The sequence below is a fragment of the Haliotis cracherodii genome, unplaced genomic scaffold (genome assembly GCF_022045235.1).
Source record: "Haliotis cracherodii isolate W230 unplaced genomic scaffold, xgHalCrac1.p SCAF_9, whole genome shotgun sequence".
Classification (NCBI taxonomy): domain Eukaryota; kingdom Metazoa; phylum Mollusca; class Gastropoda; order Lepetellida; family Haliotidae; genus Haliotis; species Haliotis cracherodii.
Window position 1 is genome coordinate 2182790 of NW_027266343.1, and position 14020 is coordinate 2196809.

Genomic DNA, 14020 nt, shown 5'->3' on the forward strand with positions numbered 1-14020 from the left:
TTTCTTGAATATCCTCTGTCAATTATTTAGTAGCACTGGAATTGTTCTTTGCGAAGATATATGTAACATTTTACGAGACAAAATCTAATTGAGATGGATTTGATTTTATGTAGCTGACATACCGAAGACAGTCATGCTTTTAAAGCAGTTCTGTTGTACGTACGAACAAGGACTAAACTTTGTGTAATATATCAAAATTATATTTCTCATTATAACTTAAATGAAAATATGTAATTCGTTGTCATATATTTAAGGGATTTTTAGTTGTGACAACATTGTAACTGTTTATCCAGTTCAGATTTTTACACATACATGTATACTTAATAGATAATAAACTGATGTATGTTCACTGTCCTGTGACACCTCGTCAGTCCGGACCCCGATAGTCCGAATCCCCTTCTTTCTGTCAGCAGATGATACATGCGAAGGCATTACAAGGGATCTCCAGGATGAATTTGGTTGAAGTGTTGCCGCCCGGATTAACAGGGTTTCACCGTGTATGTCAACGTGTCTATGAATCCTTTTTGCTTTGTAATAAAGGCCATAAGAATATTGCACGTTGGTTTGTGTGTGTGTGTGTGTGTGTGGCCGTGTGTGTGTGTGGCCGTGTGCGTGTGTGTGTGAGTCCATGTGTCGCCGTGTGTGGCTTCTTTTAATAGTTCGGACCTTCTGGGACTCATGCCTGGGTTGAACATGAATACCCCACACAGACACATTACACTTGTCCTGTGACGGAGCTGTGCTCCAGAGATCTGGCTGTCATTACGGGACCGTCATTACACAAGAATAACGTAATAATGAAAGCATGGTAATAGCTTCCCAAGTTTGCTATTATCAGCTAGTTGGAAGTATAGGTGACAATAAAAAGGATAAAAAAACAAACAATTTACACTGACAACGAACACTGATTAATTAAACCAGAAAACATATTCAAGCTGCTTAACTCAGCAACTGTATAACAATAATACAAATAGACTCCGAGCAGGCTGGTGTACATTATCTCGGCTACACACTTTCACGGAAGTTCAGTGCGACTGGTTGCCTATTATATTGCATTGTAAGGTTAGCTCGACTGACGTCACAAAACCCTTTTCAACGGTTTATGAACAACATAAGTTTTTCGCGTGTAAGACAAACACACACGTATTATCTCTAATTCTGGGTTAGAACTGGTCCCCAGCACTAATGTCTGTGACAGCACGTTAGTGACAGCGTCATTATGATTTATTGATTCACAGCATGTGCTTGAGACGAACGTATACAACTTACATTCAGATCAATACACTTGTATCTCAGATAATTAGTACAACTGTTTTCTGTGGAATACATGACAAGAAATACAACACAGACGTTAAACTGAGTGGTATTTCAATCATTTTAAGGAAGTACATTGAAATTCACCTAAACTCCAACCTATATTTAAGGTTAAACCACATGATGCGTCCACTGCCTTCGATACATACATTGTGACTCCCGTTCATGTCAGCCGTCGTTTGATTGGTTGGAATAGGGTTACGTCACGCAGCCTTACACAACAATACATAGAATGTGTTCGTGTCTCTGCCTTAGTATTAGTGATACTAACACAAATGAGGAACATGTGAATATTTTCTTTGGCAAACTGCATTATTTATCAGGTAAGACTTGTCACAATTGTCTCCCATTAGCCACCACAGCATAGTGGCGTTTAGGGTTACTGAATATCACTACTTAGCGCAGAGACTTTTACGGGAAGTGGCATATCACCAGTTAACACAGTAACGTTTAGGGGTAGGTCAGTGTGTCCCTACCCACACCACAAGTATAATGTATAACTAAAGAAAAAGATGGAAAATGTCTAATTAGGTCTACACGCCCTTTAATAGGAAAACCACAAAGTAATTAACATCCATAGATATGTTTACATTCACACCGAGGCCCCGTTAATCCGGACGGCAGCGTTCCACACACCACAAGTATAATGGATAAGTGAAGCGTGTACTGTGTATAGGGTGAGAATGTGTGTATTATGCTGTATACACCGCTAGGCCAGTGAATGTGTAAGGAAAAAGTGTGACACAACAATACACACGAGAGACCGAGTCCGAATCGAAAGGAGAACGAGGAAGTGATACGTCATTGGTGTGGGTAGTAGTCTATAATCCCAGCAATGTCACGTGTTATCGTAGTTATTTGATCATGTTAATTTTAAGTACTTTATTAATTTAAATTCTTGGTTTTGGTTCCCCCTTGTATGTTTAATTTTGAACGACGCCAGAAATGTATTTCCTGACAAAACGAGTGTAAAGGGAGGCAACTGCTGTTTAGTCTCAAAACGAAACTTGGCTCCGTGTGCAGTGTCATCCGGTCACAGTGAACCGGTGTAGGAAACGGTGATATCATGTTGCTATGACAACCCGATCCCGTTACTCGGCTCTTTCGACAAGCTTAGTCGCCTTTAGCGGCAATCATGGGTTGCTGAAGACCAATTCCACCCCGGATCTTCACGGGTGCCACATCATACGGGGAACCTTACTATCTGTTATTGTGATATCATAACTGTGAGTTATGTTGCCGAGAAATTCGTGCTAAGCCCCAAAACATGTACTGGTAGATAAAATACTAATTTCATCTTACGCCTTCTGTTGCCAATGCAATTTCCTGAATTCTAATAACATTATGTTGCCAACTCTGTTTACGAATCACAAGCTGATCGCGAGTGAACGTTGTGCTAACAATTTTGACAATTATGTGATAGAGTTTAATACAGTTATGAATACATTTATAACTGTTTATTTCTGGATAATTTGTTGATAAACATTTAACTGAAATATGCGCAACATATGCAACATGACGACTGTCCCTGTTCTGTTTATTATAGTTCACAACAATGAAACAGATAAGCAAAACCACAATGATCGCCAATGCTTCATGAGTTTGCAAACACTAGTTTCAAACATACGTGAATACATACGTCCGCAAACCGCTCAATTCGCACGTTGTAAGCAACGAATCAAGCGCGAGGGAAACCAGCGTGCAGCGTGCAAGTCAATAAACGCTTGTGTTACCTCATAGATCGTCTTGTTCGATCCGCAGGCCGCCTATTAAAAAAATACGTTAAAGAATGGTATTTAGAAGCTTAAGGTCTTGGATGCTGGAAATGTCGAGAGAATCATATAACGCGTTTTGCATCAACTGATACGTGAAGGCTAGCATGGTACTCCCACATAACGTACTGCTGGACATGTGGGCTGTAGTTGTGTTCATGCGGTGTCTTATTCCCATAGGGATGGGTCGGAGGGGTTGGTTGGTTTGTTGTTTAACGCTGCACTCAGCAATATTCAAGCTATATGGCAGCGGTCTTTAAATAATCGAGTCTGGACCAGACAATCCAGTGATTGACATCATGAGCATCGATCCACGCCATTGGGATCGATGACATACATCGACCAAGTCAGCGAGCCTGACCACCCGATCCCGTTAGTCGCCTCTTACGACAAGCATAGTCGCCTTTTACGGCAAGCATGGGTTGCTGAAGACCTGTTCTACCCCGGATCTTCACGGGTCAGGTGGGTGGGTCGGAGGGGAGAGATATGTACAATATGTAAATGTATTGACATTAGCGCGAATAGGTTTATGAGGCTATATGAGCGTCGATGGCAAAGATACCAGCATATGTGAAACTAAAGCAAAAGTCTTCTGACGCTCTTAGAATCTTGGTAGAAGAGTATGCTCGAATGTATCTCAAAAGTGGCAGAATGTGGACACTAAAGGCTGGAGCTGCTGGAATATTTCTCGACATAAAGGGAAAGGTGACTTGGACAGTTGAAGTCATCCCTCTTGTCATACAGTCTTGTGAAGTGTTTTTTTTCACTCTGAATTTTGTGCATAGATCTAAATATGAAACAGAGGAAGCAGTTTAACTTGTCTTTTATATTTGTAATTCAGGTGGGTAAATCAGTGGAAGGGAATTGGCAACTTCACCACTATTGATCGATATCAGATCATCGATATATCTGAAGTTAAAATTGAACTTCTTGGCTACATTCCCGTGTTTGGCTTTTGACAATTCCAGCAGAAGTTCCGAGTCATATGCACAAAAAACAGATCCGAAGAAAGGGGAGCACAATTGCCCAAATATAGCCCTATTCTACCCCGGAATCTTCATGACATTTGCTTTCATTATTGCACCGCTGCATGAAATGTCTTGAAAGTGTCTTTCTGTAACGACAGGCAATGGTAGTGTCTTTCTGTAACGACAGGCAATGGTAGTGTCTTTCTGTCACGACAGGCAATGGTAGTGTCTTTCTGTAACGACAGGCAATGGTAGTGTCTTTCTGTAACGACAGGCAATGGTAGTGTCTTTCTGTAACGACAGGCAATGGTAGTGTCTGCATGCATGATTACGAAAATAAACACGTGTACACCACATAGCGGTCGTATGCATTGGCGGATCATGGAAATACTTAGTATATACAAATCCGCGAAGTATTGTCTATGATACATACACGTAATGTCCACATGTTTTTTCTATCATGCATCACGTCAACACTCCAGGTGGAGAAAATGCCCAAGTATGACGTGAGCTGTGGATGTTTATGTAATTGTTGTCTTGGTTAGCATACACTTGCAATTAATTCCAATGCATTTTGTTATTCAGGATGAGGGCTTATGCGATCCATTGATGGCAAGACTCAAACAGACACTACCCCCATGGATACAATGAGTGCAAGCTCAAAGTTGGGTCTATTTTCATTTGGGGAGTTTATCATGAAAAACAGCAAGGTAAACCCATTCTTCGTAACAATGGTATACGTAATTGTGTTATTTGAGATCGCTTCCTAGTCTAGTGGACAGAGCGTATTCCTAGAGGGAGGAATGTCGGTTGTGCAGCCTCGTCATACCAGACGTTAAAAGGTGGTACATGTTGTTACCCTGCCTGGCGTTCTGCATTAAGGGGGTAAAACAAGGACCGTCAGTTTAATATGACTGAGTGGGGTATTCATGTTAAACTGCGGCATGGTATCTCGGTGGGTTGGCACTATGAAAGCGGCATCAGCCCGGAGAAGTACAAGCAGCCACACACACACACACACGTGCATGCACGTCGCAATACGAGTGGAATTATCTTAAACACGACGTTTTGCGCGTTTCACCTAACCTCACAAAAAAGTTATAGTTTTAGTAACAAGCCAAATATTGTTTTGTATTAACAACGAAAAAAATAATTCTTGTTCATGTATTCAACACTATATCACCCGAATATCGAACCTTACATTATGAATACTTGAAAATAATAATAAACAGTTGTAGGAATGTTCTAGCTATGCCACGGCTCCCTGTAAGTGAGTGAGTATGGTTTTACGCCGCCTTTAGCAATATTCCAGCAATATCACGGCGGGGGACACCAGAAATGGGCTTCACACATTGTATCCATGTCGGGAATCGAACCCTGGTCTTCGGCGTGACGAGCGTGCACTTTAACCACTAGGCTACCCCACCTCCCCACACGACTGCCTGTCAATAATCTAGTCAGGGACAGATAAACCAGTGGTTGATATAATGAGCAACATTCAACATCCCTAGGCAGGGTGATGCACAATCATCATCGATAAGTTAAATTATTTAACCGTAGCTGCGCATATCTCTATAAGTCGAAGATAAAACATATTTGCTCAAATGTCATGCGCTTGCTTCATATTTATTTTCACTAAATTACAGAGAGCGACAGGAAAGCACAATGGCAAAGAAAGCAAACGAAATGGTAAGTTGACAAACACAAAATGAAAAGTGTGTGCATTTTGGTGTGTGACTGAAATATGTTTCTTACACACCTGCATGGGTCCTAATGTTGTGAAAACTGTTTCAGTTATTATATGCTCGGAAGAGAAAGTGTTGGCAGCCGAGGATTTGTCAAAGAGGGTTGGCCAGAAAGAAGGACAGCATGACATTATCAAATGCATAGGTAACGCATCCCAGTGCAGATCTATGCATGATTAAAAATAACTTAATCCTGTTTAATGTGCAAAGGTTGTTACCCCTATTTGTTTTTTACGCCCGGATTATATTGAACATTTGGAGCTCAATTCTTTGAAAGGTTGTTGGTTGGTTTGTTGTTTAACGCCGCACTCACCAATATTCCAGCTATATGACGGCGGTCTGTAAATAATCGAGTCTGGACCAGACAATCCAGTGATTGACATCATGAACATCGATCCACGCAATTGGGATACGATGACATGCATCAACCAAGTCAGCGAGCCTGACCACCCGATCCCGTTAGTCGCCTCTTACGACAAACATATTCGCTTTTTACGGCAAGCATGGGTTGCTGAAGACCTAATCTAACCCGGATCTTCACGGGTAGCATTATTAAAGGAATGCCATAGCCTACACGTCTAAGGATGTAGAGAAGTATTCTAAAAATACACCAAAAACACAGTCCCACCATTTTGATATTGAAATTACTTTTAGAGTCCGAAGCATAGTACCTTACAAGTTTAATCAACTTTTCCTAAAGGATAAGATGTATTGTCCGCAAGTGGCTAATAACACAAAATGATCTTGAACAAAACTTCTGTTTTCGATGGGTTAATTGAAAAAAGGATTAACTTTTCTTTTTTGTTTCTTTTCAGATAGAGAAATGTTTGACCCCGAGAGGTTACCCTTTGCAAGTTTTTCAACCATGTATCTGTTAGTTGACACAGGTTTAGCTTCCCTAATACTAAGGAAGGGAAGGCTACACGATTCTGTGTATGACTACTTTGAAGGTAAATATCCTGTCTGAAGAAAAGCTGACAAATGTTCTGTTAAATGTATTTATATAAATACACCATTTATCAGACACCTAAGAACACTCACAACAAGTTAGTCGATGCAGGCAACTGTGAGTGCAATTTTAATAACATTGTTTATTAAAAAATGAAAGGGACGTTCTTCAATTCGTTTTCAAGTTTTTAGACTTTTCAAAGCGTATAAATATTTCTCTTGATAAGTGTGGTATTTTCTCGCAACCAAAAACTTAGAAAACGTGCCACTGGCTTGACGAAATGGCCACCACTTTAATTAAGTATGTTGTTTGATCAATATTTATCAGGACAACTTCTATTCCACTCGACCGCCTCCGTGGTCTAATGGTAGAGCGTCCGCCCGGAGAGCGGAAGGTCCGGGGTTCGATCCCCAGCCGCGTCATACCAAAAGACGTTTAAAGATGGTACTTGTTGTTACCCTGTATGGCGCTCGGCATGAAAGGGCTAAAACAAGGACTGGTCGGCTCGGAGTCAGTATACTGTGTCTGAGTGGGGTATTCATGTTAAACTGCAGCATGCTATCTCAGTGTAAATCGGCATCAGTCCGGACTAGTACAAGCAGACACAGACACACACGCACACACGTACATGCACGTCGCTATATAAGTGCAATAATCTTGGACGCGACGTTAAACCCCATTTCACCTCAACTCTATTCCAGTTGTATTTTGCCCGGTTGTGAGTAAAGTTATCACGGGCGTGTGTGAGAGAAACTGCTTCAGAAAATCACTGGTAACCCTTGTCGTTTACAATGTCAATAAACATTATGTGTTTAAAGATTTGCGGGTGTTATTGAGTATTCGATGACCTGAAACTGTAACATTTGAAACTTCAGACTGTTCCATTGAATGCTTTCAGTATTTGCGTTTTCTCATGCATTAAATACTTCATTCTTTGTTCTAACTCAAGGCCTGGAGGCTAGTGAGAAAAGGGTCTTTGTCGTCAACAAATTTGAAGAAAAGAATCGCATGTTTAATGAAGTGTTGTATCAGCTGCCGGGCGACTGCACCAAGGAAATGAAAGACTTAACCATAACCTGTGTGCCAAGACATAAGCCTCAACTGTCACAGTCGGAATCCGAGCCAAGTTGGGATTCTGATGACGACATGCAGACAGAGGATGAACTGCCAAGTGAATCCCTTGGGAAAGCAACAACAGAAGGCACGGAGGATGCCCATCAACTTAACCCTGATGCTTTATTGAACGAAGGGAATGTACCAGGTAAAGCTAAGGTTGGGTCATAATTCAGTGCCCCTCATGTGTCAGTGAAATCTGCTGATGTGCTAGTGTTGAATATTTTAAGAAGGACTAGTTAACACATTGCAGTTCGGATACCAACGTTGTCATCCCAACGGTGATATACTTATGGTATTATGTAAGCCAGCATGAATATCACATTATATATATTCACATGTAATACAAACTTAATGTCATTTATATGAAACGGGAAAGCTTCTTAATATTCCTGATCGCCCCTGGTATTGGAAATGGCATACAACCAATGACGTCATAATAAATGAGTGTTATCACTGATCACTTGCGCTTGTCAAAGTACACTACTGGGCAAAAGAAAGTATACACTTGAAAATTGGATTTGACCACAAAATTACAAACGTTATCAGACTGAAAACAGTCGCCGAAACACTGCAAACTTTAGGTCCAAAACACAACTCTGATACTCGTTTAAAACATATCACCGTTGAAGAACCATTTCGCGTTTGATTCATTTCTAGACACAATGGATAATGGGTGAATACGTTCTTTTGCCCGACAATATATTTTGATGCAATAGAAATAGTTTTGATCGGCATGAAATGTGTGTCATGATAATATTTTCTTCTTGGTGTCGGCGAAATGTTTTTGAATGTTGATATTCAATTACCTCAGAAGTTTGCTAACTGGGAATTAGTCTCGATTTAGGTGTTCTAATATATATATGTAAGGTGTTCTTATATATATATGTTCTATATATATATAGATAGATAGATAGATAGATAGATAGATAGATAGATAGATAGATAGATATTATAACAATAATGTTGAAATCGGAATCGATATGGTACATCTATGCATTTATTTCAGATCATGAAGGTTTGAACTGTCAAATTGGAAGTCACTGCACAATGAACATTAAGAAGTCATTTAATCAGATCGTCATAGCAAAACAGGATGGAACTGAAAACACAATCAATGTCAACGTTGGTATGTAAATATTCTCAATATATTTCCTGTAAGCGGATACAGTAAGGCGCGTTACGTTTGAGCACACAAAATAATATTATCATATGAACATTCAAATAACAGTCTTCATAAGAAATCTCTGCTAAAAGCAGAGTCAATTGTACTATTCCGATTGTATCATGAGCATGTGTTTAATAACCACTATCAAATAGTGATGATACCAGGTGCTCGCATATAGGTGAGCGTGTCCTGTGGCAACCGCCTAAAAGACATGCAAAGGCAAGTCAATTGTTCCCATGAACCCATATTTTGTTATTAGTTCCTGGGCCATCAGCGTCCAAGACTCTGCTCGTCATCACCACAGACCCCCACAATCCCGAGCTGGAGAAGCTGCTCGTCCATGAGATTGATGCCAAGAAAGAAGTAATCAACATCCGACTCAGGTCCAGTGATGCTCAGATTGTCACTGTGCGGGCGGGGTCTGTTGTCATCGAAATTGACGTCGATCCTGGTCGGACCATGGGACACGAATGGTTAGAGTCGGTCGTGAAGGACGTCTTCGACGGAGATCTCAAATCGCTTATTCCGGAAGGAACAACACTTAACATGGACGTGCAGTCCAGCCTGGTCGTGCCAATAAGAAGCCTTGGGAAACTTGGCGACTTTGGTAAGTGGAAGAATTTAGCCACTGAATTCACCGAGACTGCTCAATCTTGGAAAAGAACGTAAAGTAAATTCGTTTTGATAAAGTGTTATGTGTAAACTAGTTTGAATATTATGACAACATTTGTGTATAAACGTTATTAAGATTAAGGGAATATTTATAGATTATGAGAATAAAAACATGATAATAGATATACATTGTGTTAACAATCGCCCGTGAAGATCCGGGGTAGAATTGGTCTTCAGCAACCCATGCTTGCCGTAAAAGGCGACTATGCTTGTCGTAAGAGGCAACTAACGAGATCGGGTGGTCAGGCTCGCTGACTTGGTTCATACATGTCATCGATCCCAATTACGTGGATCGATGCTCATGATGTCAATCACTGATTGTCTGGTCCAGACTCGATTATTTACAGACCGCCGTCAAATAGCTGGAATATTTATGAGTGCGGCGTTAAACAACAAACAAACAAAATAATTCCAATCAGCATTAAAATCAGGAACTCCATTATTCTATTTACAGTTCTCGCCAATCCAGAGAATCTTCACAAAAACTGTGTGGCCTCACGGAAGGTATTTACCCCTAAATACATTATTAGCATAAACAAATATATTTTTCCCCACAGCATCATTTGTGTGTGTTTAAAAGTTTATATTCAACAGTTCAACAGACATTGATATACACTTATTGTTTTGCTTGTTCATACTGTATTCGTTTAATCTGTTTGACAATATCTTTTCGGTTATGACGTACACCAACCACTAATTTTTTTAATAAGTCTTGGACATTCAATATGTTTATTGCCATTTAATCACATTTCAGTATGAAGACAAAGTAAAAGAAGTTGAATCCCTTAACAAAGCACGTGAGTGTGGCCAAGTTGGAATGAAGCACGCATTCCTCGTTAGGAATCCTAGAGATATTTTTCACAAAGCTCCACATCTTTGGTTGTTCGTTTGCTGTTTAACGCCGCACTCAGCAATATTCCAGCTATATGACGGCGGTCTGTAAAAAACTCTAATCTGGACTGGACAATCCAGTGATTGACGCAATTGGACTACGATGACATGCATCAACCAAGTCAGCGAGTCTGACCACCCAATCCCGTTGGGCGCCTCTTAAGACAAGCATAGTCGCCATTTACGGCAAGCAAGGGTTGCTGAAGACCTATTCTACCCCGGATCTTCAAATCTTTGGTATCAGCATTCGGACGTATTTTACCTTAATGGTTTGGTGATACTGATGCTGAGTGCTGATGCCTGTCTGGTTGTATGACACCTGTATTGATCTCGGGATGAATTGACGTACCTTCTTCAAAATACCCTAACTGCAATCATACAAACAAAAGCGACAAAACCCTTTCCATATTCAAAAGAAATCTCTTCTAAAAGCAATATCGATTCTGACTATATAATGAGCACGTGTTTATGAATCATAATGACACAGTGACGATGCCAGCCGCACATATATCTACGTCGTTCATGTTAATATGCATACATACACCCACCAATTTTAATCTATTGCATTAATGATTGGTTCTAGTATTGGAAACGAAAACATCGAAGAAAACACCAGTGCCATTCCTAGACATGAAAACCACCATATCAGCTGGTATGCTGGAGACGGTTCTTGAGGCTGCTATTAACACTGGGGTCAAGTCAGACTCAGGTACAGTACCACCAAGTAATGAAAGGAATTTTGTTGATTGTTATTATCTGACTGTTTCTACTGGACGTCTATTTCGATTTAACTTACTTAATTGGAACAGGTACGACAGCTGATTTTAAAAATATTATTTGCTTAATTCTCATTATGATCAGTTGGTTGGTTGGTTGGTTATTAAACGCCGCACTCAGCAATACTCCAGCTATATGACGGCGGTCTGTAAATAATCGAGTCTGGACCAAACAATCCAGTGATTAATATCATGAGCATCGATCCACGCAATTGGGATCGATGACATGCATCAACCAAGTCAGCGAGCCTGATCACCCGATCCCGTTAGTCGCCTTGTGACAAGCATAGTCACCTTTTACGGAACGCATGGGTTGCTGAAGACTGAAATATATGAAATCATTTGCTTCAGGAAAGTTTGACCCTATCGACATTGCCGTTAGTTGTGTAGAGCTGATCGGACAGCTGTCTGGACTGGAGCTGTGGGACTATGTCATCATGCATCCACTCTATTTTGCTGCTGACGGTCCTTTCTACAATCAAATGAAACGCGATGTTGGCTTGGAACACGATAAACACTGCAGACTACCGTCGTTTCCAGACAAGGTTAAGACCTCAAGCGTTTGCAAATTTATGACAAACAACTTTCAAATATCATCGTATTACTCAATTCGATTTTTAACTTGCCATTTTGAATATTTCTAAAGTAGTCAAAGAGATTTAACCTCTATATATTTGTTAATGAATTGAGAAAAAGGAATTCAATCGTTATTGTCTTGGCTGACAATGAAGACAGTTTTTCCTTAACCTTGATAATATCATATTTAAAATAAATGTTTACCGTTAATTTCTTCTTGAAAATGGTATAATATTTGGTTTAGTAGTTTCAATTTAATTCAATTTAAATTTTCAACAAATTTAAGTTCATGCCTTAAAACGAAAACGATAACAGTATATTTCGCTTTGGTATTTGGTTTCACGTTAGTTTTTTGGAATAAATTTGTGTCAAACACAGAAACGTGTTAACTTCCAGTTTCTATTTCAGACATTCTTCTACAATGCGAAATGTGATTGTCTAGAACTATGCATCGACCCACATGGCCACTTTTCAATTGGTCCAGATATTGCACGAAGGGTTAACATGGACAAAATCACTACTGCTGAAGAAAAGCTCAACGTGTGCAAAATGGACGTTAAAGCAATGGACGTCAGGCCCAAAGTGTACAGAACAAAACGGGAAACATATGGAACTCGTGGTAAATCAACATCAAAAACAGGAAAGGGTCCGGTCCTTGCTTGACCCCACATGTGACACAAGAGTCAGACACTTACTGAACATTGTCTAGTGCATAGATATTGACGCTGTTGTTGTTGTTGTTGTTGTTGTTATTTTTCACGTATGAGTAGTTATCACATATTTGTCAACAAACCAATCTGAGTGTTTGAAGACATTTGTTAAGGAAATTATAGTTTTTCAACATTATTCAGACTAAAAACATTTGCCTTGAAGATTGTTGTTGATTTGTATTCTATTGCAACAATGCTGAATGGATCCATTCATTGAACACCACCTCTGTGGCCCAGGATATATTGTGATCCAAGAGAGCATGCGAAACCCAGTCAGGGTTGCATTTAGTCAACGTTCTAATATTCAACTTTCCCTTCATGTCGAAGCTCCAGCTTTTGGTGTCTCCATATCACACCTTTTTGGATATAATCGAGCATGCTCTTTCCAGGAAGATTTACAAAGAGCGTCATGCGACTCTTGCTCAAAAGTTGTTTGATCAAGGTTACAGCATTCAAGGGCTCACTAATTCTTTCAAAACGCTCTATGGTAGACACATTGAGAACATTTCTAAATTTGACGCATCAGTCCAAAAGTAATGTCCAATGCAATTCCCTATTTTGACATGTACAACTCATTGCTAAGTATTTTTTAATATCGGCTAGTATTGTGTACAACCACCAGTACCTAAAGCGATGACGTAAATCCCGCTGGGGTATCATGCAGGAAGCAGAGGTACTATAAGTCCCCATGATCCCCAGCGAGGTGGCCTAGCTTGTTTCTGGTGGCCTATAGCCCGTGTCTTAAAACTGTATATATAATATTGTCATGCTCAAATATGTTTCATAAATTGTTTCTGAATAAAGTATGCTCAAATATGTTTCACAACTTGTTTTCGAATAAAACTTTGCATAAAAAATAAACTGTAAATATATTAACTTGGTCTCGTCGTTACGAGGGATGGTCAATAAGTTCATAGAACATGGAATCTAAATGAACCCAACAGAAGATTTGATGATTGTATCGTATTCTGGCATCTTTCATACCTGTGTCTACAAGAGTATAGGTGGTTACACCCATTAGTAATGTTACAGTACTTATTTGATGTGAGGTACCCTTGTTAAAATATGGATAGCTCCCAAACTGAGTATAGGGCTGTGATCAAATTTCTTACCAAAGAAGGAGTAAATGCTCGCACAATTCATGAGCGAAGGTTAATGTCTACAGTGAGGATGCTCCTCAATATTCCACCGTAGCAAAATGGGCTGCTGAGTTTAAGTGCGGACGTACATCACTTGCAGATGACCCACGGTCTGGCAGACCAGCAGATGTCATCACAGATGAAATTGTGGCCAAAGTTCAAAATATTATTATGACTGATCGCCGCATCAAGGTGGATGAAATTGCCTCAGAGTGTGGTATTTCTCA

At 40.0% G+C, this 14020-nt stretch overlaps 1 protein-coding gene across 1 annotated transcript; it reads left to right on the plus strand.

The window, feature by feature from the left end:
• Positions 1-1525: 1525 nt before the first annotated feature.
• On the plus strand, positions 1526-13454 carry LOC139452281 (uncharacterized). The gene is made up of 13 exons (XM_071233689.1): positions 1526-1637; positions 4640-4764; positions 5701-5743; positions 5849-5944; positions 6615-6749; positions 7698-8009; positions 8871-8990; positions 9289-9636; positions 10156-10205; positions 10456-10498; positions 11176-11301; positions 11720-11913; positions 12353-13454. Exons 2-13 carry the CDS (start codon positions 4651-4653, stop codon positions 12605-12607), a joined length of 1836 nt encoding a protein of 611 aa, XP_071089790.1. The 5' UTR covers positions 1526-1637; positions 4640-4650; the 3' UTR covers positions 12608-13454.
• The last annotated feature ends 566 nt before the right edge of the window (positions 13455-14020 follow it).

Excerpts from the sequence above, each read along its gene's own strand:
- LOC139452281 (XM_071233689.1), top strand. The coding sequence starts at position 4,651 with ATGCGATCCATTGATGGCAAGACTCAAACAGACACTACCCCCATGGAT. Across the intron at positions 4,765-5,700 it reads TTATCATGAAAAACAGCAAG|AGAGCGACAGGAAAGCACAA; the intron begins GTAAACCCATTC and ends ACTAAATTACAG. Across the intron at positions 5,744-5,848 it reads CAAAGAAAGCAAACGAAATG|TTATTATATGCTCGGAAGAG; the intron begins GTAAGTTGACAA and ends AAACTGTTTCAG.